Raw genomic sequence first — 23,947 nt, 5'->3', positions numbered from 1 at the left:
CTGTACACTCACCTCCTACTTGAAATGACTTTGCACTAATGTGTACCTAGGCTGAAGGACATTAAAAGACTGAGGCTAGCGTCGCATAAATAGCTGCAGGATAATGGCGGCATGGATGTTGTGATAAGTAGATGAGCTTTAATTGCTTCAATCTTTCATGACCCCGGGCATCGTGGTTGTTCTTGGTTGTCGACTGTTATCTTGCTGATCTATATAGACTGGATGGTGTTTAACGTGTGTGTGAAATAAATATTTTACATGCTCCTGCTGTTAAATCAGTATTCATGGTTTTCATATTGCAGCTCCCTGTGACCCACTTATTGTGTTTTGAAAGCTTTTCTGGTTAGTTTAACACGACTGCTGAGAGTCAACTAAAACATTACACCTTATATAACATATCCGTGTCCTTAAAACAGTACGGTCACGCTACTACTTCTGAATTAAAGGGGTTGCTCAGGTTTTTAAAATCCATTTTTAAAGGCCCGATTAGTAACTAGAGTTAATAAAGGTGGGGTCACCATCTAGGACCCTCATTTCTTACGCAGAGCAGAGATCAACCTCAAAGGTTCTGGGGACTCAGCACCTCCATGCATCATGTTAAATGAGAACTGTGTAACGCCTAATTTCTCCAGTAGTGGCGCTGCAAGGAAATTTAAAGGGGTACTCTGCCCCTAGACATCCGGACAACCGTCATGTCCCCTCCCATAGACTTTCATTGAGGGGGCGCGGCCAAGACGTCACAAGCCTCTGGCGCTGTACCCAATGCTCTAAACGAACACTCGGTGGTGCAGGGAGATCAGATCAGACATCTTATCTAAAGGATAGGGGATAAGATGTCTAGGGGCGGAGTACCCCTTTGATCATTTACTGATGGTAGGGAAACTGGCAGCAACTGTTAAAGTCCACCTCCTAAAACAGGTATTTTTAACCAATAAGTATATTTGTATGGAAGCAAACAATAGAGCTGTTGTTACTTAAAGGGGTACTCCGGTGAAAACCTTTTTTCTTTTAAATCAACTGGTGGCAGAAAGTTAAACATATTTGTAAATTACTTCTATTAAAAAATCTTAATCCTTCCAGTACTTATTAGCTGCTGAATGCTACAGAGGAAATTCCTTTCTTTTTGGAACACTGATGACATCACGAGCACAGTGCTCTCTGCTGACATCTCTGTCCATTTTAGCAACCATGCATAGCAGATGCATAGCAGATGTGTGCTAAGGGTAGCATGCTGGCTCAGTGGTTAGCACTGCTGCCTTGCAGTGCTGGGGACTTGGGTTCAAATCCCACTAAGGACAACAATAAATAAAGCTTTATTATTATTATTATAATAACGTCAGCAGAGAGCACTGTGGTCGTGATGTCATCAGAGAGCATTCCAAAAAGAAAATAATTTCCTCTGTAGTATTCAGCAGCTAATAAGTACAGGAAGGGTTAAGATTTTTTAAGAGAAGTAACTTACAAATATGTTCAACTTTCTGCCACCAGTTAATTTAAAAGAAAAAAGGTTTTCACCGGAGTACCCCTTTAAAGTCAGATCCTGCAGTTACAGAGTGCTAGAAAATCTTCAATCTACACTGTATACCATATTAAGTAGGTGCTAACCATGTTGTATCATAGGAACCAGTACTGTGGCAACCCCATAGGGACCACTGTCTCTAATATAGAAGAGGAACACAAGTACCATGCTTAAAGGGGTACTTCAGCGTTTAAAAAACGTATCCCCTAGAAAAAAATGTCTGATCATGGGGGGGATCTCACCTCTGGGTCCCACTATGATCTCCAGAACGGCAGCCCCAAATCTCCCCTCTCTCAAATCAATAAGACTCTGCTGCTTTTATGTAAATTGTACTTGTTAAAAAAAAACTTCAAAAAAAGATAAAAAGACCCTGCTGCAGTGCTATGTCCATGTGGAAATTCTGCACAAATACTGCCGTGTGAACATACCCTTAGGCTTTGTTCACACATGGCATTTTATTAGTGGTACTGTCATTGTACTGCCACATTTTTACCATAATTCTTCAAACTCTCGGTAAAAATTGTGCAATTGCGCATTTTTATTGTGATTATGATTAAAATGCATTCAGTATTGCCATAGTATGGCCACTTGTGAACACAGCCTTAAGTTAAGACAGCATGCTGTAAACCCACCTAAATGTCCCAAATAAAGATATGTATGTATATGTGTATATAACAGAGAGATGGTGATGTCGGCTGTAAGGGCTGGTCAGAAGTGATGACATCACTTTGGGGGGGGGGGGGTGCTGCCGTGACAACACCACCCTGAGAGAACCACACAACTTCCGGTCCGGGGGAATTATACAAAAGCATACTAAAGCCAGTACAATTTATGGTTACTATATCAGTAAGTTATACAGTGATCCCTCAATGGCCTCAACATACAATAGTTTCAACATACAATGGTCTTTTTCTGGACCATCGTAACTTGAAACCAGACTCAACATACAATGTACAGACAGTCCAGATCTGTGAAACGTGTCAATGGCCGGAAGAACCGACCAATCAGAATGGGCATTTTGCTGGTAAATCACCTCTATTACTGAAGTGCATGCACTGACTGGCGTCTGGTAGCGCCCCCTGCAGTACAGAGAGGAACTACACGTTCTGTACTACTCCTTACCTATGCCAGGGTTAGCTGCTCTTTTGGACACCAAGTAAGGGCGGCTCCATTTGGGACACTGTGTGTACTGTATAGGACCCTGAAGAAGCTCCTGTTCTCTACATAAACCATTATTTCCCAACCAGGGGGCCTCCAGTTGTTGCAAAACTACAACTCCCAGCATGCCCGGACAGCCAACGGCTGTCCGGGCATGCTGGAAGTTGTAGTTTTGCAACAGCTGGAGGCACCCTGGTTGGGAAACACTGACATAGACAGTGATTACAGCTCCCAGCAGATCTTTCTTACTTTTATATGTAAGGATTTGCTTTATCTATATTAGTTATCTACTTATTTTTCTTTAATCCTCACCTTTTCCTATTTTTTGGATGACATTTTGGAGATTTCAGAACCAATTACCAGGTTTCCATAGAGTTCTGGTCTCAACATACAATGGTTTCAACATACAATGGTCGTCCCGGAACCAATTAATATTGTAACTTGAGGGACCACTGTATATCTTGTGGTGATAGCCTATTTTAAATACAATTTACTGGAACCGGAATACCCCTTTTTAATGTTTGTTGTGGTGTTAAGGTAGAAATACAATTTTCTTTCGAAATATTTATTGCAGGAAGAAGTGTTAATTTGTCCAGTCATTGAGTTTACGAGGTGCATAAAACTGCATGCAACAATACTAGTCCCTGTGCAGTGATAAAGGGAGAAGAAAGACTGCCTGCCCATACCACTATTACATTGTATTTCTCTAAGCACAAATACTATGTTCCTGCTTTCATTTTCAGCATTCACTGGATATCGGTGGAAGAAATTAAAGCCGTATTTAGGATTTTGAAATTTGTAAAGGATAAACAAAGCCCCCCATGACATTTGCAGTACGTCTCCATATGTGTCTTTATTGTGGAGAACTGATGATCTGGTTCATTATTCCATTGGCCCCTGTTTTTACCTGGGGCACACACTGGTTAATCTTCATATACTGTGGGAATTCAGGGTTTTTATGCTATAAATGGAACTAGACCATCTGTTCTCCATAGAGAACCAATAGACAGTATTGCAGAGTTACCGGAATTGTTAAATTCCACTTTTCTTTTACATGATATGAAGCTAATGGTAATCTTTGTGCTATACACGTTGGTGTATAATATATGTCTATATTTTATAAACCTGCTATCTTTCATCTAATTCATTTTCCTGCCTAGTAGAGCCTATCAATATTTACTGTACAGCAATACTGGTGACATACTGAAGCTGTTTCATCCATAATACGTCCGTATTTCAAATCCTTATTATGATGTTAGTATACTAACAATACTTTTGTATGAATCTGGCCTTAAAGGAAATATGTGAGCTCTAGATCATGTTCATGTGTCAAAGAGGCTGTGCTGAACTTCAGCATACATGCCTTCTCCCTCCCCCACCCCTCCCTGCCTTGATTGGTTGACGTACAGGAATTGTCTTCCAGCACTGAGCTTTGCATATCCATCAGTTAAGGCAGGGAGGGGTGGTGGAGGGAGAAGGCATGTATGCTGAAGCTCAGCACAGCCTCTCTTACACTTGCATGATCTAGAGATCTCATATTCCATTTAAGGCCTGTTTCACAAATATATTGGTATGCCACTGTGTTTTTCAGCTCAGTGGCTTAAAGGGATTATCCATGTTGTAAAAATGCATAAAAATAGCAAACTGACTGTAGTCTCCGATCACACGTCGGTACTCCGCTCTTATTCTAGGAGCAGACATCACGTGACTACTGCAGCCAGTCAGCAGCTTTATCGGTCATGTGTACTCCTGGCATCATGACTCCCATCACTTAGTGGTAAGGAGTGTGACCACTGAGGCTGCTAATTGGCTGCGGTGGTTCTGTGATATCCGTGTCTTAAGTTACACCGGAACGCTGCTGGAGGGTGACGGGGGATCAGTGTAGGATTGTATGATAAGTATCAGGCCTAAGCAACCATTTTTTTGACAGGCCAGAATAAAGCGACAAACCAGCATTAGCCTGTTTATCCCATAATCGCCCCGTGTATAAGGGCCCTGAGTTTAAGTTTACGCTAAAACGAAAAAAAAAAGCAAAACATTTGCAGCGGTTTACAGGGCCAGAATGCGTTTGTTTAGCGCAAACTTATTAAATTTGCTCCTGGAAAGAGCTTGGAGATATTCCTTAAGGGGAAAGTAAAATGCTGCAAAAATCAGCAGTAACTGTATAATGGATTTTACTGCAATTCATTGTCCGCGTGGATCCTCAGCAAAATGTCAAAAACTTAGATTATCTTTTCTTTTGTGCAAAATCCACATTGGGAAACCTGCCCTTTCACACTGCCTTTGCTCCCCATCAAGAACGGCCGTTAGTCTTCTTTTTTGTGTGTGTGACTTTAACAGCCGTTCTCGTGACGGGGAGCAACGGGCAACAACGGGTGCCGGCGGCTCCCATTTACTATTATGGGGGGCCACCTGGTGCTGTTGTTTTTTGACAGGAATATCGGGAGAAAAAGACGGCACATCCAATAATTTGTCGCCTGCTATTCTCCCCGGCTCCACTGACTGTGTCATAACGGTAGCGTGAATGTAGCCTAAAATCTGTGCAGATTTCTTCTGAAGATTTCCCAGTGTGAATCTTTTATAAATGGCTTTTCCAGAATATTATTATTATTATATCATTGTCAGTAGCCCGCTGTCGGTCTGTGGTCTCCAGGTTACATAAAGACTGTTCTTAAGCTATATTTTGTATACTGTATAACGTGCACATCTCAGTACTGTATTTACAGCTATTTTTTATATGTGAATTTGTATTTATGAAAGTTTAGTTCACTACAATCCGGTAGGTAGCACTTGGTGTATCGGAATCCTCCCTTCTTTAGGGCTCCGTTATCTATATTGCCCAAACTAGGCATAAACCCAGGGCAGTATTTAAATGATAATATGTGTATTTTTGGCACAGTTGCTACTGTTAAATTTAATCTTACATTGTGTTGTCCTCACCGTGGATTAACTTGAGCTCCAAATACTGTCTGAATCGTACATTGCACTTTAGAATATTATTTATAGGTTACGTTCGCATACAATGTGGATTTACTGTAACTGATGGAAATTGTACCAATCTTGCTTGACTACTTGTCCTTTTATCTCTATTCACATTCAAAGCTGCCGATAAAATTTTGGAGGTTGCCAGTTGAAGTCCTGTATCTCTGGTGCATCGTAAAGTTCTCTGTATCAATACATTGTACGGCAAGGAATAAAGTCGGGTTCACACAATGGAATCTCCGGCCTGAATTTCTACCGAAGATCCCGGGGGCAGCAATAGGACTGAGCAGACTGCATTGCTGTCCCCATAGATGGCAATGCATTTTTGAGCGGATACATGTGTGCACAGCAACATTCTTTTGGCGGATCCGCCCAAAAATGCAATGCAGTCCATGCGGTCCTAGCACCGCTCTCTGGATCTCTGGCTTAACGGGAAACTCCACTGCTAGACATCTTATTTCCTATCCAAAGGATGTCTGATTGGGGGGGTCCCGCTACTGGGGCCCCTCGTGCTCTCCCGCAGCTCCTAATTCCTGCAGCAGTGGTCGTGATGTCATGACCACGCCCCCATTCATGTCTATGGGAGGGGGCGTGGCTGCCGCCACGCCCCCTCCCATAGACATGAATGGAGGAGGTGTGGCGTGGCGGCACAATGGGCTGAAGCACCAGAGTACCCCTTTTATAGGAATGCTTCCTGCTAACAGGAAAACAGAATTTTGAATGCTACTTTGAATGGGACTGGGAAAGCAGATCACAAAATGTTTTGCAAAAAAGGGGGATGAAGGAGATGGGGGGGGGGGGGCGGGGCTCCGAATTGTTGTCTGTACATTTCAGTGTAAGTTATTTTTCTGCGAGCTGGTCTCCGGTGATAAGCGATACTCATTGGACGATCTTTTTTTGTACCGTTCACTGTACATATTATTTATGTCCGTTTTTTTGTATATTGAAGCTCCTGTGTGTTTCATGAACATTTCACATTTCTAAACCAAAGAAATCTGTGAACACTGTAACGTAAAGACCTCCTGCTTCCCTTTTCTAGGATACCGTTTATTGCATGTTAGTTGGAATGTTAAATTTTTATTAGAACATTGTAGAAGAAAATGAAAAATTCTTATGAAACGTTCTGAAGGGATGCCCATAGGCCATTTAAAAACATACCTCCTATCAGCGGGCACAGGCTTGCAGTGCCTCATATCCTTGCTGTATTGGCTTATAAACAACTATATAAACAACTGTGTGCCTCCAGATTGGTATTTTATCTTTGTAGGGTTGTTATACATAGATGGTAGAGATGAGCGAACTTACAGTAAATTTGATTCGTCACGAACTTCTCGGCTCGGCAGTTGATGTCTTATCCTGTGTAAATTAGTTCAGCCTTCAGGTGCTCCGGTGGGCTGGAAAAGGTGGATACAGTCCTAGGAAAGAGTCTCCTAGGACTGTATCCACCTTTTCCAGCCCACGGGAGCACCTGAAAGCTGAACTAATTTATGCAGGAAAAGTCATCAACTGCCGAGCCGAGAAGTTCGTGACGAATCGAATTTACTGTAAGTTCGCTCATCTCTAATAGATGGCATACATTTACACCACTAATCCTCAGCAATGCAAAGAGTTAAGTCCACAGCAAGTTAATGGCAAATTGACATGTAAGATATATACTATTTTTTATCTGACTGTGCTCAGGGTGCAGTTAAACTATACTTACTCTCCTCGTCCCCCCGCCGCTGTCTCAGTGTAGGTCCCCACTGTAAGCCCTTCCATGTGTCTGTGCCAGCACAAGGACCTTTCCACTCAGCCAAACAGTGACCACAGTAGTGTCCTTCCTTAGCCACTGATTGGCTGAGAGGGAAGGTCCTTCTATTGACATAGACACAAGGAAGTGCTGGCAGAGGGGGTCAACACTGAAACAGTGGTAGGGGAGGAAGGAGGGTAAGTATAGAGTTTGTTTTTTTTTTCTATTTAATTGCACCCTAAGCACAGTCAGATAAGGGGAAAAATCTCTGGAATAATCTTTTAAAGGAAAACTGTAGTGGTATATAACTTATCCCCTATGCGAAGGATAGGGGATAAGGTATAGATCGTAGGGGATCCGACTGCTGGGACCCCCACAATCTCCTGTACGGGGTCCAGGCAGTCCACATGAAGGGAGCGTTTCATCCCTGCATGACGCAGAAGCTGACACGCCCCTTCCATGTATCTCTTGGGGATATATGGGGGGGGGGGGGGTCAGCCGCCGCGTCATGCTGGGGACGGACACGCCGCCTCCTGCCCACTGCTGGGGCCCCGTACAGGAGATCACGATGGGTCCCAGCGGTAGGGGATAAGTTATACACCACTACAGTTTTCCTTTAAATCTACCCTTATAGTTGGTACACATCAAGCTTAATTTACATAATAAAAAAAGAAATGACAATATATATATATATATATATATATATATATATATATATAAATTCAATTAACCCATGCATTTTAAATGAGTGTATTAATAAATTAACTTGGCATCACTGTTTTTAAATGGCCGATGTGGTAGTCTTAAAAATGATTATGGGAAGAAAAAAGGATTATGAATTGCATCCAGTAATTGTTTCCTAATATGATGAATACCAAAAAAAGACCCCTAGATAAATAAATAAAAAAAATCTATATATTTTACAAAACTTTCTTTGTGGTTTTTAATGGCATGGCTCAGTTATTATGTTTTCATTTTATTCCACGTGGCTGAAGCCATTACAAGCATTTAGGCAATGTTTCATGGTCGCGTGGCACAACAGCTGGGAGTCAGAGAGGAGTCACTGAAACAGCACAGGAGGATCAAAAAACCACTACACAACAAAATTTCATCTAAATGCTCGTCCTTGTGGTGGAGTTTATTATTCCTTTGTGCCGGCATGAAGCTGCTTCAATTTGGGAACCGTGGGGGTTTAAACTACATTTTGTCTTAAGCAGAAAAAAACCATGCTGTTTAAATCTGCGGCCCCGCTGAGTGTTCTTGCAGGTTGGTTGGCTTATAACATCTCTACCACCATGGAAAATTACTAGATCTCTGGCGTAAGTAATGCCTTCAAATCTTAGTGATAATACCCGCTAAGTGAAAATGACATCATACGTTCTTGGGTCATAGAGAATAAAGAGGTGACTCCTTTAATACCCTCTATATACATGTCCCATTGCTTTCCTAAAGAAGCACTCCAGGTTTTGTTTGTTGCTCACCACTAGTCCTACATCTGTGCCATCTGTTTAATTCCAAGAAAGCTGCATCCATATGTTTTATTACTGTAACTGGGTCATGTGTAGAGAGGAGCGAGGCAAACTCAGTCTAGCTCAAAACTCTGCGTTGAAAGCGGCACGCCATGCATTTTAACTTTGCCAGGGTTTAAGCCCGAGGCCTGGCTACGGCAGTATAATAGCAAAAGGGATGAGGAACACATGAAGTTTTGGCCCATGAGTGAATCGAGGAAGTACCAGGAACACTGAGAAGTCAGGGTAGCCCAGCGTACCTTGCACCAAGATCACATGACCCCATGTTAGCCAATCATTATTTGAATTATGTGACATAGCTCCAAGACCAATCAGGAGGCAGCATAGGGGTGGGTTTAAGAAGTGAATAAAGCCCTATGCACTGGATTGTAGCTGCCATCTTGAAGAGAGAACAAGGACTACTGAGAAAGCCTTCACAAATCCAAAAAGGCCATCTAAGGCTAAGTTATGTGTATTTTCTGGGTTTAATCAAACACTGTGTACCATAAATAGTCCACGAATTCCTGCTTTCCGCTGGCTACAACTATCCCTAGTCCATCACTGCCTGTCGTGAGCTTGCTACTACTACACCAGTCCACCACTGTCTGCTGGATACTACAACTCCCACCAGTCACCCACCAAGCACTTCACAACTGCACATAGTGTGAACTCACCATAATTTAGGCTGCTGGAGTCTAGACAGTTGAATTCATTAGGGAAATTGCGATGATGAGACTCCAAACTCCCTCTGCAAAACCAGGGGATCCATAGAAAATGTAGGCAGCATTAGGAAATCATTTCAGTGATGAAATTGCAACCAGTATGGCTGAAAACTTACATTTGTGTCTGTGACATAATATAACACCACGGTTAAATCCACCCTTAAAGTATGTTCCCATGAGCGGCTTCTTCCATGGCTGAACCCTCAGCGGGGAACTTGCAGAAGATCCACCCGTGTGAACATACCCCAATGTAAAAAAAATCCGTGCTGAGTTTCTAACACCAAACTCACGACTCCGGTTTTACTTGGAATGGCTTCTTATCCGTGTTACAGCTGTATATCCTTAGGCTGGCGTCACAATACAGAATCCCAGATTCCAAGGGCAGTCAGTGCCGACTGAATTACCGTATTTTTCGCCATATAAGACGCACTTTTTCTTCCCCAAAACTTGGGGGGAAAAGTTGGTGGGTCTTATACGGCGAATACACACCTATCGCGGCGGTCCCTGCGGCCATCAACGGCCGGGACCCGCGGCTAATACAGGACATCACCGATCGCGGTGCTGCCCTGTATTAACCCTTCAGACGCGGTGATCACCGGGAGGGACCTTACCTGCCTCCTTGGTATCTGCTCTGTGCCGGGATCCCCTGCATGGCCGACGCTCTCCTTCGTTGTCATCACGTTGTCGTGCACGCCACCCCGTCATCCAATAGGAGTGGCGTGCGATGCGGCTTGCGTAGCGACGTGATGGCGGCGATGGAGAGCGAGGATACCGGGCAGCAGAGACGTTCCGGAGCGACGGGGACACCCCGGGGACGCGGCGATAGCGATGGACATCCAGGGCAGCGGTGACGGGTCCGGATCGGCGGGGACACGTGAGTATTACCTCCTATCCAGTGGTCTTCAACCTGCGGACCTCCAGATGTTGCAAAACTACAACTCCTGGCATGCAGGGAGTTGTAGTTTTGCAACATCTGGAGGTCCGCTGGTTGAAGATCACTGTGACCTATACTTTACATTGTATTCTAGATTTTCATCATTTAAAATAGGGTGCGTCTTATATGCTGGAGCGTCCTATAGGGCGAAAAATACGGTAGTTGGTGCTAGGACCAGCCGGGCATTGATCAGGGTTATCGGTCATCTTCTGCTCTGGTCTGCGGGAAGGCAGATCAGAGCGGAAGACAGCGGAGGCAGGTGAGGGGACATCCGTCTGCTGTTCTGGATGATCGGATCGCCGCGGCAGCGCTGCGGGCGATCCGATCATCCAATTAAGTGACCGTGATGCTGCAGATGCCGTGATCTGTATTGATCACGGCATCTGAGGGGGTTAATGGTGGACATCCGCGGGATCGCGGGTGTCCGCCATTACCGGCGGGTCCCTGGCTGCGATCAACAGCCGGGACCTGCCGCGCATGATCCGGGCATCGCTCCGATGCCCGCTGTTATGCTTAGGACGTAAATGTACGTCCTGGTGCGTTAAGTACCACGTCACCAGGACGTACATTTACGGCGCTCGTCGTTAAGGGGTTAAATTTCTGCGCCAGATGTTTTCATCGCAGAAATACGATGCAGCAGAATCCCATTGAAAACAATAGAACCCTTCTACAACGGAATTTCTGAACTGAATTTCATCGCTGGATTACGCTCGAGAATTCTGCCATGTGAATGGGGCCTTAGACAGTTTCATAAATCTCCCTCTATGTGGGTGACTACGAGGTGTTGGCAGATTCTTGTACTATCAATGACGTTGATGAAGAGCATTAAATGGGGTACATTTTTTTTTTTTAAATCAACTGGTGCCAGAAAGTTAAACAGATTTGTAAATTACTTTATTAAAAAATCTTAATCCTTCCAGTACTTATCAGCTGCTGAATGCTCCACAGAAAGTTCTATTCTTTTTGAATTTCCTTTCTGTCTGACCACAGTGCTCTCTGTACATTTTTGGAACTGTCCAGAGTAGGCGCAAATCCCCATCGCAAACCTATCCTGCTCCGGAGAGTTCCTAAAATGGACAGAGGTGTCAGCAGAGAGCATTTCCTGTGGAGCATACAGCAAAAAAAGAAAAGAACTTCCTGTGGAGCATACAGTAGCTGATAAGTACTGGAAGAATTAAGATTTTTTAATAGAAGTGATTTATAAATCTGTATTACACTCTGGCATCAGATGATTTTAAAAAAAAAAAAAAATGTTTTTCAGGGAAGTATCCCTTTAAATATACCAGAATTCTTTTCTCCTAAGAACGGTTTATCCTTTATTAAAACTATTTATCAAAATGAATGTCGAGGAAAAAGGAACATATCATTGCAACGTATTATAACCATCTGTACCATCTGAAGGAGTCGTATATTAGAAGCCAGTGTTCCCAACCCTGAGGCACTAAAGTGGCTGCAAAACTACAACTCCCATCATGCTCTGACAGCCTTCGGCTGTCAGAGCATGATGGGAGCTGTAGTTTTGAAACCGCCTTAGGGGGTAATTTATCCAAACCTGTCCAGAGGAAAAGTTGCCCAGTTGCCCATAGCAACCAATCAGATGGCTACTTTCATTTTGCAGAGGCCTTGTCAAAAATTAAAGAAGTAATCTCTTTGGTTGCTATGGGCAACTGGGCAATTTTTTCCTCTGGACAGGTTTTGATAAATCTCCCCCTCAGAGTGGGAAATACTCTTTTTAGGATTGATATGAACACCTGTGTTAGGAACTACACAACGCGGGACATAGATAATACAAGCTAGGGATCGACCGATTATCGGTATGGCCGATATTATCGGCCGATAATCACGATTTTGGGCATTATCGGTATCGGCAATTATCTTGCCGATAAGCCGATAATGCACCGCCCCCCGCACCGCCCCCACCGCACTGCGAACGCCACCCCCTCGACCCGCCGCTCCGCACCTCCGACCCACCGCACCGCGTCGCACCCCTCACCGTGATGCTAGGCGGTATACCGGTATGGATTTTTTCCCATACCGCTATACTGGTCGGGCCCCTCCCCCACCCTCCGAGTGAATAAAAAAATTAAACTTACCCGTAATGGGGGTGGTCCAGGCCATCCTTCATGTAGTGCGTTCCGGGTGGAGGGTGGTCCGGTCCGGGCTGTCCTTCTTCTCTCACGGTCTTCTTCTCCACTCCGGGCAGGCTCCGGCCTAGTACGCTGCATAGACGCCGCTACGCCGTGACGTCAGGTGTGTCGCTGCGCACGGGCGTCACTGCGCAGCGACGTCTATGCAGCGTACTAGGCCGGAGCCTGCCCGGAGTGGAGAAGAGGCCCGCCGGAGAAGGACAGCCCGGACCGGACCACCCGGAACGCCCCTGGACACTACAGGAACGATGGATGGATGGCCCGGAGCACCCTGGCAGTTAGGGGAGAGAAGCGGGTGGTGGCGGCGGCGGCCTATGGCCCCGCAAAAGCCACTGCAGATCATTGATTTAAAGCGCCCGCTTTAAATCAATGATCTGCAGCGGTGTCGCAGGGGTTAAATAGCCGATAACTTATACCGGAATATCGGTATAAGTTATCGGCTATCGGCCCTAACCTGCACCGATTATCGGTATCGGCCCTAAAAAAACGATATCGGTCGATCCCTACTACAAGCAGCACCGTGGTGGTCTATTGACCCTTGCCCTCCCACTCAGTACTCGCAGATGTAGTACATTCTCCTCGTGCAGTCATTGTCCCACCATTTTCCGTCATCTGATGAGATGGACACACAGTTCTCCAGAATGCCGCCATTGGGCTGTGTCACCAAGTGATCCTTGTACCAGTTGAAGTAGGAGACGCGATGCCCGTTCTCGAACGTGTACATCCCCTCCGAGCGCCGATCGTTGATCCCAATCCAGATGGGCCAGTTAAAGGGAAAGAAAGCGTCATGAGCGTACTGAGCCAGAACGGCATATTCATTCTGGTCTATTGGCATCGCCAGATTTCCCCCTCGGCTGTGGCAAAGTTGTTGTGCCGTAGCGTAGTTTTCAAAGTGCTGGAAAATGAGATAGCACTTTCTGTAGTATCTTTTACCCTTCAAGCAACCTAGAGAGAATAGAGAATATCAACGTTATTGAGTGCATTAGCTTTCTGTAATAGATCAGGGTAGGTTTATTGACTGAGCGTGTCAATAGATGTTCTACTCGTCAAGTACAATTTACCGTAGGTGAAATGTCCCTCCTGATACATCCAAAATGTTCTCTTTACACCACTAGTATCTTAGGCTGGTTTTACATGACGGTAACATGTACGTGTTTTTGTGTCCAGGCCCGAGCGCATTTCTGATAACCTGAATTGACAGCTGTCAATGGGGGTCATCAGACACGTGGTTGGGCCAAGACTCGCAGCTATAATATAGAAACTATGGGGGAGAGGAAAAGTTGCTAAGTTGCCCATAGCAACCAATCAGCTCGCTTCTTTCATTTTTGAAAAGGCCATTGAAAAATGAAAGAAGCGATCTTATTGGTTGCTATTGGCAACTCAGCAATTTTTCCTCTGCACAGGCTTTGATCTCTATGGGGGAGATTTATCAAAACCTGTGCAAAGGAAAAGTTGCACAGTTGCCCATAGCAACCAATCAGATCACTGCTTTCATTTTGCAGAGGTCTTGTTAAAAATGAAAGAAGCGATCTGATTGGTTGCTATGGGAAACTGGGCATCTTTTCCTCTGGACAGGTTTTGATAAATCTCCTCCTATGTGTCTGGATAAAATTTGTGTGAAACTGGCCAGAAAGGGGTTTTCTAGTTTTATGTATGTGTGTGCGCGCATATATATATATATATATATATATATATATATATATATATATTTATTTATTTTTTTACATAAAAAAATTATATATATATATATATATGTATGTGTGTATGTATACACAGTATCCCACATAAGTGAGTCCACCTTTGACATTTTTGTAAATATTTTCTTCTATCTTTTCATGTGACAACACTGAATAGATGATCCTCTGCTACAATGTAAATTAGTGAGAGCACAACCTGTATAACAGGGTTTAATGTTGTGTCCCCTAAATATAACTCAACACATAATTATTAAAGGGGTATTCCAGGAATTTTTTTTATTTGACTGTGCTACAGGGGCTGTAAAGTTAGTGGAGTTCATAATATAGTGTCTGTAAAAATGTGAGGGGTGGAGTCACTTATGGGAGATACTGTGTATATTATGTGAGGGGTGGAGTCATTTATGGGAGATACTGTATATATAATGTGAGGGGTGGAGTCACTTATGGGATATACTGTATATATAATGTGAGGGGTGGACTCACTTATGGGAGATACTGTATATATAATGTGAGGGGTGGACTCACTTATGGGATATACTGTATATATAATGTGAGGGGTGGAGTCACTTATGGGAGATACTGTATATAATGTGATGGGTGGACTCACTTATGGGATATACTGTATATATAATGTGAGGGGTGGAGTCACTTATGGGATATACTGTATATATAATGTGAGGGGTGGACTCACTTATGGGATATACTGTATATATAATGTGAGGGGTGGAGTCACTTATGGGATATACTGTATATATAATGTGAGGGGTGGACTCACTTATGGGAGATACTGTATATATAATGTGAGGGGTGGACTCACTTATGGGATATACTGTATATATAATGTGAGGGGTGGACTCACTTATAGGAGATACTGTATATAATGTGAGGGGTGGAGTCACTTATGGGAGATACTGTATATATAATGTGAGGGGTGGAATCACTTATGGGATATACTGTATATATAATGTGAGGGGTGGAGTCACTTATGGGATATACTGTATATATAATGTGAGGGGTGGACTCACTTATGGGATATGCTGTATATATAATGTGAGGGGTGGAGTCACTTATGGGAGATACTGTATATATAATGTGAGGGGTGGACTCACTTATGGGATATACTGTATTTATAATGTGAGGGGTGGACTCACTTATGGGAGATACTGTGTATATTATGTGAGGGGTGGAGTCACTTATGGGAGATACTGTATATATAATGTGAGGGGTGGAGTCACTTATGGGAGATACTGTATATATAATGTGAGGGGTGGACTCACTTATGGGAGATACTGTGTATATTATGTGAGGGGTGGAGTCACTTATGGGAGATACTGTATATATAATGTGAGGGGTGGACTCACTTATGGGAGATACTGTATATATAATGTGAGGGGTGGAGTCACTTATGGGATATACTGTATATATACTGTGAGGGGTGGACTCAGTTATGGGATATACTGTATATATAATGTGAGGGGTGGACTCACTTATGGGACATACTGTATATATAATGTGAGGAGTGGACTCACTTATGGGAGATACTGTATATATAATGTGAGGGGTGGAGTCACTTATGGGACATACTGTATATATAATGTGAGGAGTGGACTCACTTATGGGAGATACTGTATATATAATGTGAGGAGTGGACTCACTTATGGGATATACTGTATATATAATGTGAGGGGTGGACTCACTTATGGGATATACTGTATATATAATGTGAGGGGTGGAGTCACTTATGGGAGATACTGTATATATAATGTGAGGGGTGGACTCACTTATGGGATATACTGTATATATAATGTGAGGGGTGGACTCACTTATGGGAGATACTGTGTATATTATGTGAGGGGTGGAGTCACTTATGGGAGATACTGTATATATAATGTGAGGGGTGGAGTCACTTATGGGAGATACTGTATATATAATGTGAGGGGTGGACTCACTTATGGGAGATACTGTGTATATTATGTGAGGGGTGGAGTCACTTATGGGAGATACTGTATATATAATGTGAGGGGTGGACTCACTTATGGGAGATACTGTATATATAATGTGAGGGGTGGAGTCACTTATGGGACATACTGTATATATAATGTGAGGAGTGGACTCACTTATGGGAGATACTGTATATATAATGTGAGGAGTGGACTCACTTATGGGACATACTGTATATATAATGTGAGGAGTGGACTCACTTATGGGATATACTGTATATAATGTGAGGGGTGGACTCACTTATGGGATATACTGTATATATAATGTGAGGGGTGGACTCACTTATGGGATATACTGTATATATAATGTGAGGGGTGGACTCACTTATGGGATATACTGTATATATAATGTGAGGGGTGGACTCACTTATGGGAGATACTGTATATATAATGTGAGGGGTGGACTCACTTATGGGAGATACTGTATATATAATTTGAGGGGTGGAGTCACTTATGGGATATACTGTATATATAATGTGAGGGGTGGACTCACTTATGGGAGATACTGTATATATAATGTGAGGGGTGGACTCACTTATGTGAGATACTGTCTATATAATGTGAGGGGTGGAGTCACTTATGGGATATACTGTATATAATGTGAGGGATGGACTCACTTATGGGAGATACTGTATATAATGTGATGGGTGGACTCACTTATGGGAGATACTGTATATATAATGTGAGGGGTGGAGTCACTTATGGGATATACTGTATATATAATGTGAGGGGTGGACTGACTTATGGGATATACTGTATATATAATGTGAGGGGTGGAGTCACTTATGGGATATACTGTATATATATAATGTGAGGGGTGGAGTCACTTATGGGATATACTGTATATATAATGTGAGGGGTGGACTCACTTATGGGACATACTGTATATATAATGTGAGGAGTGGACTCACTTATGGGAGATACTGTATATATAATGTGAGGAGTGGACTCACTTATGGGACATACTGTATATATAATGTGAGGAGTGGACTCACTTATGGGATATACTGTATATAATGTGAGGGGTGGACTCACTTATGGGATATACTGTATATATAATGTGAGGGGTGGACTCACTTATGGGATATACTGTATATATAATGTGAGGAGTGGACTCACTTATGGGATATACTGTATATAATGTGAGGGGTGGACTCACTTATGGGATATACTGTATATATAATGTGAGGGGTGGACTCACTTATGGGATATACTGTATATATAATGTGAGGGGTGGACTCACTTATGGGATATACTGTATATATAATGTGAGGGGTGGACTCACTTATGGGATATACTGTATATATAATGTGAGGGGTGGACTCACTTATGGGAGATACTGTATATAATGTGAGGGGTGGACTCACTTATGGGAGATACTGTATATATAATGTGAGGGGTGGAGTCACTTATGGGATATACTGTATATATAATGTGAGGGGTGGACTCACTTATGGGAGATACTGTATATATAATGTGAGGGGTGGACTCACTTATGTGAGATACTGTATATATAATGTGAGGGGTGGAGTCACTTATGGGAGATACTGTATATAATGTGAGGGATGGACTCACTTATGGGAGATACTGTATATAATGTGATGGGTGGACTCACTTATGGGAGATACTGTATATATAATGTGAGGGGTGGAGTCACTTATGGGATATACTGTATATATAATGTGAGGGGTGGACTGACTTATGGGATATACTGTATATATAATGTGAGGGGTGGAGTCACTTATGGGATATACTGTATATATATAATGTGAGGGGTGGAGTCACTTATGGGATATACTGTATATATAATGTGAGGGGTGGACTCACTTATGGGATATACTGTATATATAATGTGAGGGGTGGACTCACTTATGGGATATACTGTATATATATAATGTGAGGGGTGGCGTCACTTATGGGATATACTGTATATATAATGTGAGGGGTGGACTCACTTATGGGATATACTGTATATATAATGTGAGGGGTGGAGTCACTTATGGGAGATACTGTATATATAATGTGAGGGGTGGACTCACGTATGGGAGATACTGTATATATAATGTGAGGGGTGGAGTCACTTATGGGAGATACTGTATATATAATGTGAGGGGTGGAGTCACTTATGGGAGATACTGTATATATAATGTGAGGGGTGGAGTCACTTATGGGAGATACTGTATATATAATGTGAGGGGTGGAGTCACTTATGGGATATACTGTATATATAATGTGAGGGGTGGAGTCACTTATGGGAGATACTGTATATATAATGTGAGGGGTGGACTCACTTATGGTATATACTGTATATAATGTGAGGGGTGGACTCACTTATGGGAGATACTGTATATATAATGTGAGGGGTGGACTCACTTATGGGAGATACTATATATATAATGTGAGGGGTGGACTCACTTATGGGATATACTGTATATAATGTGAGGGGTGGACTCACTTATGGGAGATACTGTATATATAATGTGAGGGGTGGAGTCACTTATGGGATATACTGTATATATAATGTGAGGGGTGGACCCACTTATGGGATATACTGTATATAATGTGAGGGGTGGACTCACTTATGGGAGATACTGTATATATAATGTGAGGGGTGGAGTCACTTATGGGATATACTGTATATATAATGTGAGGGGTGGACTCACTTATGGGATATACTGTATATAATGTGAGGGGTGGACTCACTTATGGGAGATACTGTATATATAATGTGAGGGGTGGACTCACTTATGGGATATACTGTATATATAATGTGAGGGGTGGAGTCACTTATGGGATATACTGTATATATAATGTGAGGGGTGGACTCACTTATGGGAGATACTGTGTATATTATGTGAGGGGTGGAGTCACTTATGGGACATACTGTATATATAATGTGAGGGGTGGACTCACTTATGGGAGATACTGTATATAATGTGAGGGGTGGAGTCACTTATGGGATATACTGTATATATAATGTGAGGGGTGGAGTCACTTATGGGAGATACTGTATATATAATGTGAGGGGTGGAGTCACTTATGGTATATACTGTATATATAATGTGAGGGGTGGACTCACTTATGGTATATACTGTATATAATGTGAGGGGTGGACTCACTTATGGGAGATACTGTATATAATGTGAGGGGTGGACTCACTTATGGGAGATACTGTATATATAATGTGAGGGGTGGACTCACTTATGGGATATACTGTATATAATATGAGGGGTGGACTCACTTATAGGAGATATTGTATATATAATGTGAGGGGTGCAGTCACTTATGGGATATACTGTATATATAATGTGAGGGGTGGACTCACTTATGGGAGATACTGTATATATAATGTGAGGGGTGGACTCACTTATGGGATATACTGTATATAATATGAGGGGTGGACTCACTTATAGGAGATATTGTATATATAATGTGAGGGGTGCAGTCACTTATGGGATATACTGTATATATAATGTGAGGGGTGGACTCACTTATGGGATATACTGTATATATAATGTGAGGGGAGGACTCACTTATGGGAGATACTGTATATATAATGTGAGGGGTGGAGTCACTTATGGGACATACTGTATATAATGTGAGGGGTGGAGTCACTTATGGGAGATACTGTATATATAATGTGAGGGGTGGACTCACTTATGGGAGATACTGTAGATATAATGTGAGGAGTGGAGTCACTTATGGGATATACTGTGTATATAATGTGAGGGGTGGACTCACTTATGAGATATACTGTATATAATGTGAGGGGTGGACTCACTTATGGGAGATACTGTATATATAATGTGAGGGGTGGAGTCACTTATGGGATATACTGTATATATAATGTGAGGGGTGGACTCACTTATGGGATATACTGTATATAATGTGAGGGGTGGACTCACTTATGGGAGATACTGTATATATAATGTGAGGGGTGGACTCACTTATGGGATATACTGTATATATAATGTGAGGGGTGGAGTCACTTATGGGATATACTGTATATATAATGTGAGGGGTGGAGTCACTTATGGGATATACTGTATATATAATGTGAGGGGTGGACTCACTTATGGGACATACTGTATATATAATGTGAGGGGTGGACTCACTTATGGGAGATACTGTATATATAATGTGAGGGGTGGAGTCACTTATGGGAAATACTGTATATATAATGTGAGGGGTGGAGTCACTTATGGTATATACTGTATATATAATGTGAGGGGTGGACTCACTTATGGTATATACTGTATATAATGTGAGGGGTGGACTCACTTATGGGAGATACTGTATATATAATGTGAGGGGTGGACTCACTTATGGGAGATACTGTATATATAATGTGAGGGGTGGACTCACTTATGGGATATACTGTATATAATATGAGGGGTGGACTCACTTATGGGAGATACTGTATATATAATGTGAGGGGTGGACTCACTTATGGGATATACTGTATATATAATGTGAGGGGTGGACTCACTTATAGGAGATATTGTATATATAATGTGAGGGGTGGAGTCACTTATGGGATATACTGTATATATAATGTGAGGGGTGGACTCACTTATGGGAGATACTGTATATATAATGTGAGGGGTGGACTCACTTATGGGATATACTGTATATAATGTGAGGGGTGGACTCACTTATGGGAGATACTGTATATATAATGTGAGGGGTGGACTCACTTATGGGAGATACTGTATATATAATGTGAGGGGTGGAGTCACTTATGGGATATACTGTATATATAATGTGAGGGGTGGACTCACTTATGGGATATACTGTATATATAATGTGAGGGGTGGACTCACTTATGGGATATACTGTATATATAATGTGAGGGGAGGACTCACTTATGGGAGATACTGTATATATAATGTGAGGGGTGGAGTCACTTATGGGACATACTGTATATAATGTGAGGGGTGGAGTCACTTATGGGAGATACTGTATATATAATGTGAGGGGTGGACTCACTTATGGGAGATACTGTATATATAATGTGAGGAGTGGAGTCACTTATGGGATATACTGTGTATATAATGTGAGGGGTGGACTCACTTATGAGATATACTGTATATAATGTGAGGGGTGGAGTCACTTATGGGAGATACTGTATATATAATGTGAGGGGTGGACTCACTTATGGAATATACTGTATATATAATGTGAGGGGTGGACTCACTTATGGGATATACTGTATATATAATGTGAGGGGTGGACTCACTTATGGGATATACTGTATATATAATGTGAGGGGTGGACTCACTTATAGGAGATATTGTATATATAATGTGAGGGGTGGAGTCACTTATGGGAGATACTGTATATATAATGTGAGGGGTGGACTCACTTATGGGATATACTGTATATATAATGTGAGGGGTGGACTCACTTATAGGAGATACTGTATATATAATGTGAGGGGTGGACTCACTTATGGGATATACTGTATATATAATGTGAGGGGAGGACTCACTTATGGGAGATACTGTATATATAATGTGAGGGGTGGACTCACTTATGAGATATACTGTATATAATGTGAGGGGTGGAGTCACTTATGGGAGATACTGTATATATAATGTGAGGGGTGGACTCACTTATGGAATATACTGTATATATAATGTGAGGGGTGGACTCACTTATGGGAGATACTGTATATATAATGTGAGGGGTGGACTCACTTATGGGATATACTGTATATATAATGTGAGGAGTGGAGTCACTTATGGGATATACTGTATATATAATGTGAGGGGTGGAGTCACTTATGGGACATACTGTGTATATAATGTGAGGGGTGGACTCACTTATGGAATATACTGTATATATAATGTGAGGGGTGGACTCACTTATGGGAGATACTGTATATATAATGTGAGGGGTGGAGTCACTTATGGGATATACTGTAGATATAATGTGAGGGGTGGACTCACTTATGGGATATACTGTATATATAATGTGAGGGGTGGACTCTCTTATGGGAGATACTGTATATATAATGTGAGGGGTGGACTCTCTTATGGGAGATACTGTATATATAATGTGAGGGGTGGAGTCACTTATGGGATATACTGTAGATATAATGTGAGGGGTGGACTCACCATGTGAAATACTGTATATATAATGTGAGGGGTGGAGTCACCATGTGAAATACTGTATATATAATGTGAGGGGTGGAGTCACCATGTGAAATACTGTATTTTCATAGCAACACAAGTGCTTTGAAAATGTGAGGCGAGAAAAGAAGATGATTAATATTATTGTAACCTAAATTACACAGGTTTTTGAATATGTCCCCTGGAGGGGCACAGCACTATTGGGAAGGGAGGGGGGCTAAGTTTGGGGTAGAGCCCAGTAATCCACCAGTATGTCCTAAATCTTTATAGTGACAGCCTAAAGCTTTGTACCATCGTAGAGTCAATCGCCCTGCAGGATCACGTCAGAAAAGCAAATGCTGGCGCGGTGAACTTCTGCAGAAGATGGCTTCCAGCTGAGCGCGAGGTTGGAAGAGTGTTTTCTCAGCAGGAATTCAGGTGAAGCAGAGTGTCTCTTCCGTTTTTAAAGGGGAATATCTCTACTTGGTAGCCATGCATGTAATAGGACAGAACGAGGTTGTGCTTACATTACATATTACTACATAGTTGTGTTTGCACTATGGGGATAGGTTGTAGCAGTAAATACACAAAGCAGGGCAGCATTTTTTGTAATGCATTGTTTAAAAGTTATAGAATTATTGTTTGATAATACAGTATATGAATTATTGAGACTGTATATACTATAGATTAAAGGAGTACTCCGCTGCTCAGCATTTGGAACAAACTGTTCCGAACGCTGGAGCCGGCGCCAGGAGCTCTTGACATCATAGCCCTGCCCCCTCATGATGTTATGGTCCGCCCCCTCAATGCAAGTCTATGGGAGGGGGCGTGACAGCCGTCACGCCCCCTCCCATAGACTTGCATTGAGGGGACGGGGCGTGACGTCATGAGGGAGTTGGCCTATGGCGTCACGCCCCCTCCAATAGGCTTGCATTGAGGGGGCGGGCCATAACATCATGAGGGGGCAGGGCTATGATGTCAAGAGCTCCTGGCGCCGGCTCCAGCGTTCGGAAAAGTTTGATCCAAACGCTGAGCAGCGGAGTACCCCTTTAAAGGCTATCCCAACATTACAACTTGAGTAGATAGCAAGTGAATGAAACAGCAGTGTGCATGCTTGACCACCAGTCCATTCACTTACTAGGACTGCTGAAGGTAACTGACTGCTGTTGTTGCCTGTTTTGGGCAGGTCTATGTAAGCGCATTGTCACTCCGTCCACTTGGGGTACAAGTGACCCTAATGACCCCCTGTGGATAGATGATGTTATAGTCTTGGTATGACCCTTTAAAGGGGTTGTCTGGCAAAAAAGGGTTTTCTACATACATGCCCAGGCTGCCCAAAAAAAAACATACTTACCTCTCATTTGGTTCCTATAGCCTCCAGTATCACTGCTCCCGGTCTTCACTGTGCTCCCCTTCCTGATGCTGGGGGTCAAGATGT

The 23,947-nt window shown here is 42.7% G+C and overlaps 1 protein-coding gene across 4 annotated transcripts in view; it reads right to left on the bottom strand.

Moving 5' to 3' along the window:
- Positions 1–12,843: 12,843 nt before the first annotated feature.
- The window catches only part of CLEC11A (C-type lectin domain containing 11A), a 54,223-nt gene continuing 43,119 nt past the window's right edge, over positions 12,844–23,947 (bottom strand). For all 4 annotated transcript variants that reach the window (XM_056544149.1, XM_056544147.1, XM_056544148.1 and 1 more), the window contains exon 5: positions 12,844–13,644. In XM_056544149.1, the coding sequence (XP_056400124.1) occupies positions 13,250–13,644 (395 nt within the window). In that variant the 3' untranslated portion in view covers positions 12,844–13,249. The remainder of the gene's footprint in view (positions 13,645–23,947) is intronic.

This window comes from Hyla sarda, chromosome 10 (assembly GCF_029499605.1).
Source record: "Hyla sarda isolate aHylSar1 chromosome 10, aHylSar1.hap1, whole genome shotgun sequence".
NCBI classification, from domain to species: domain Eukaryota; kingdom Metazoa; phylum Chordata; class Amphibia; order Anura; family Hylidae; genus Hyla; species Hyla sarda.
This window is presented reverse-complemented; position numbering and strand designations above follow the sequence as displayed.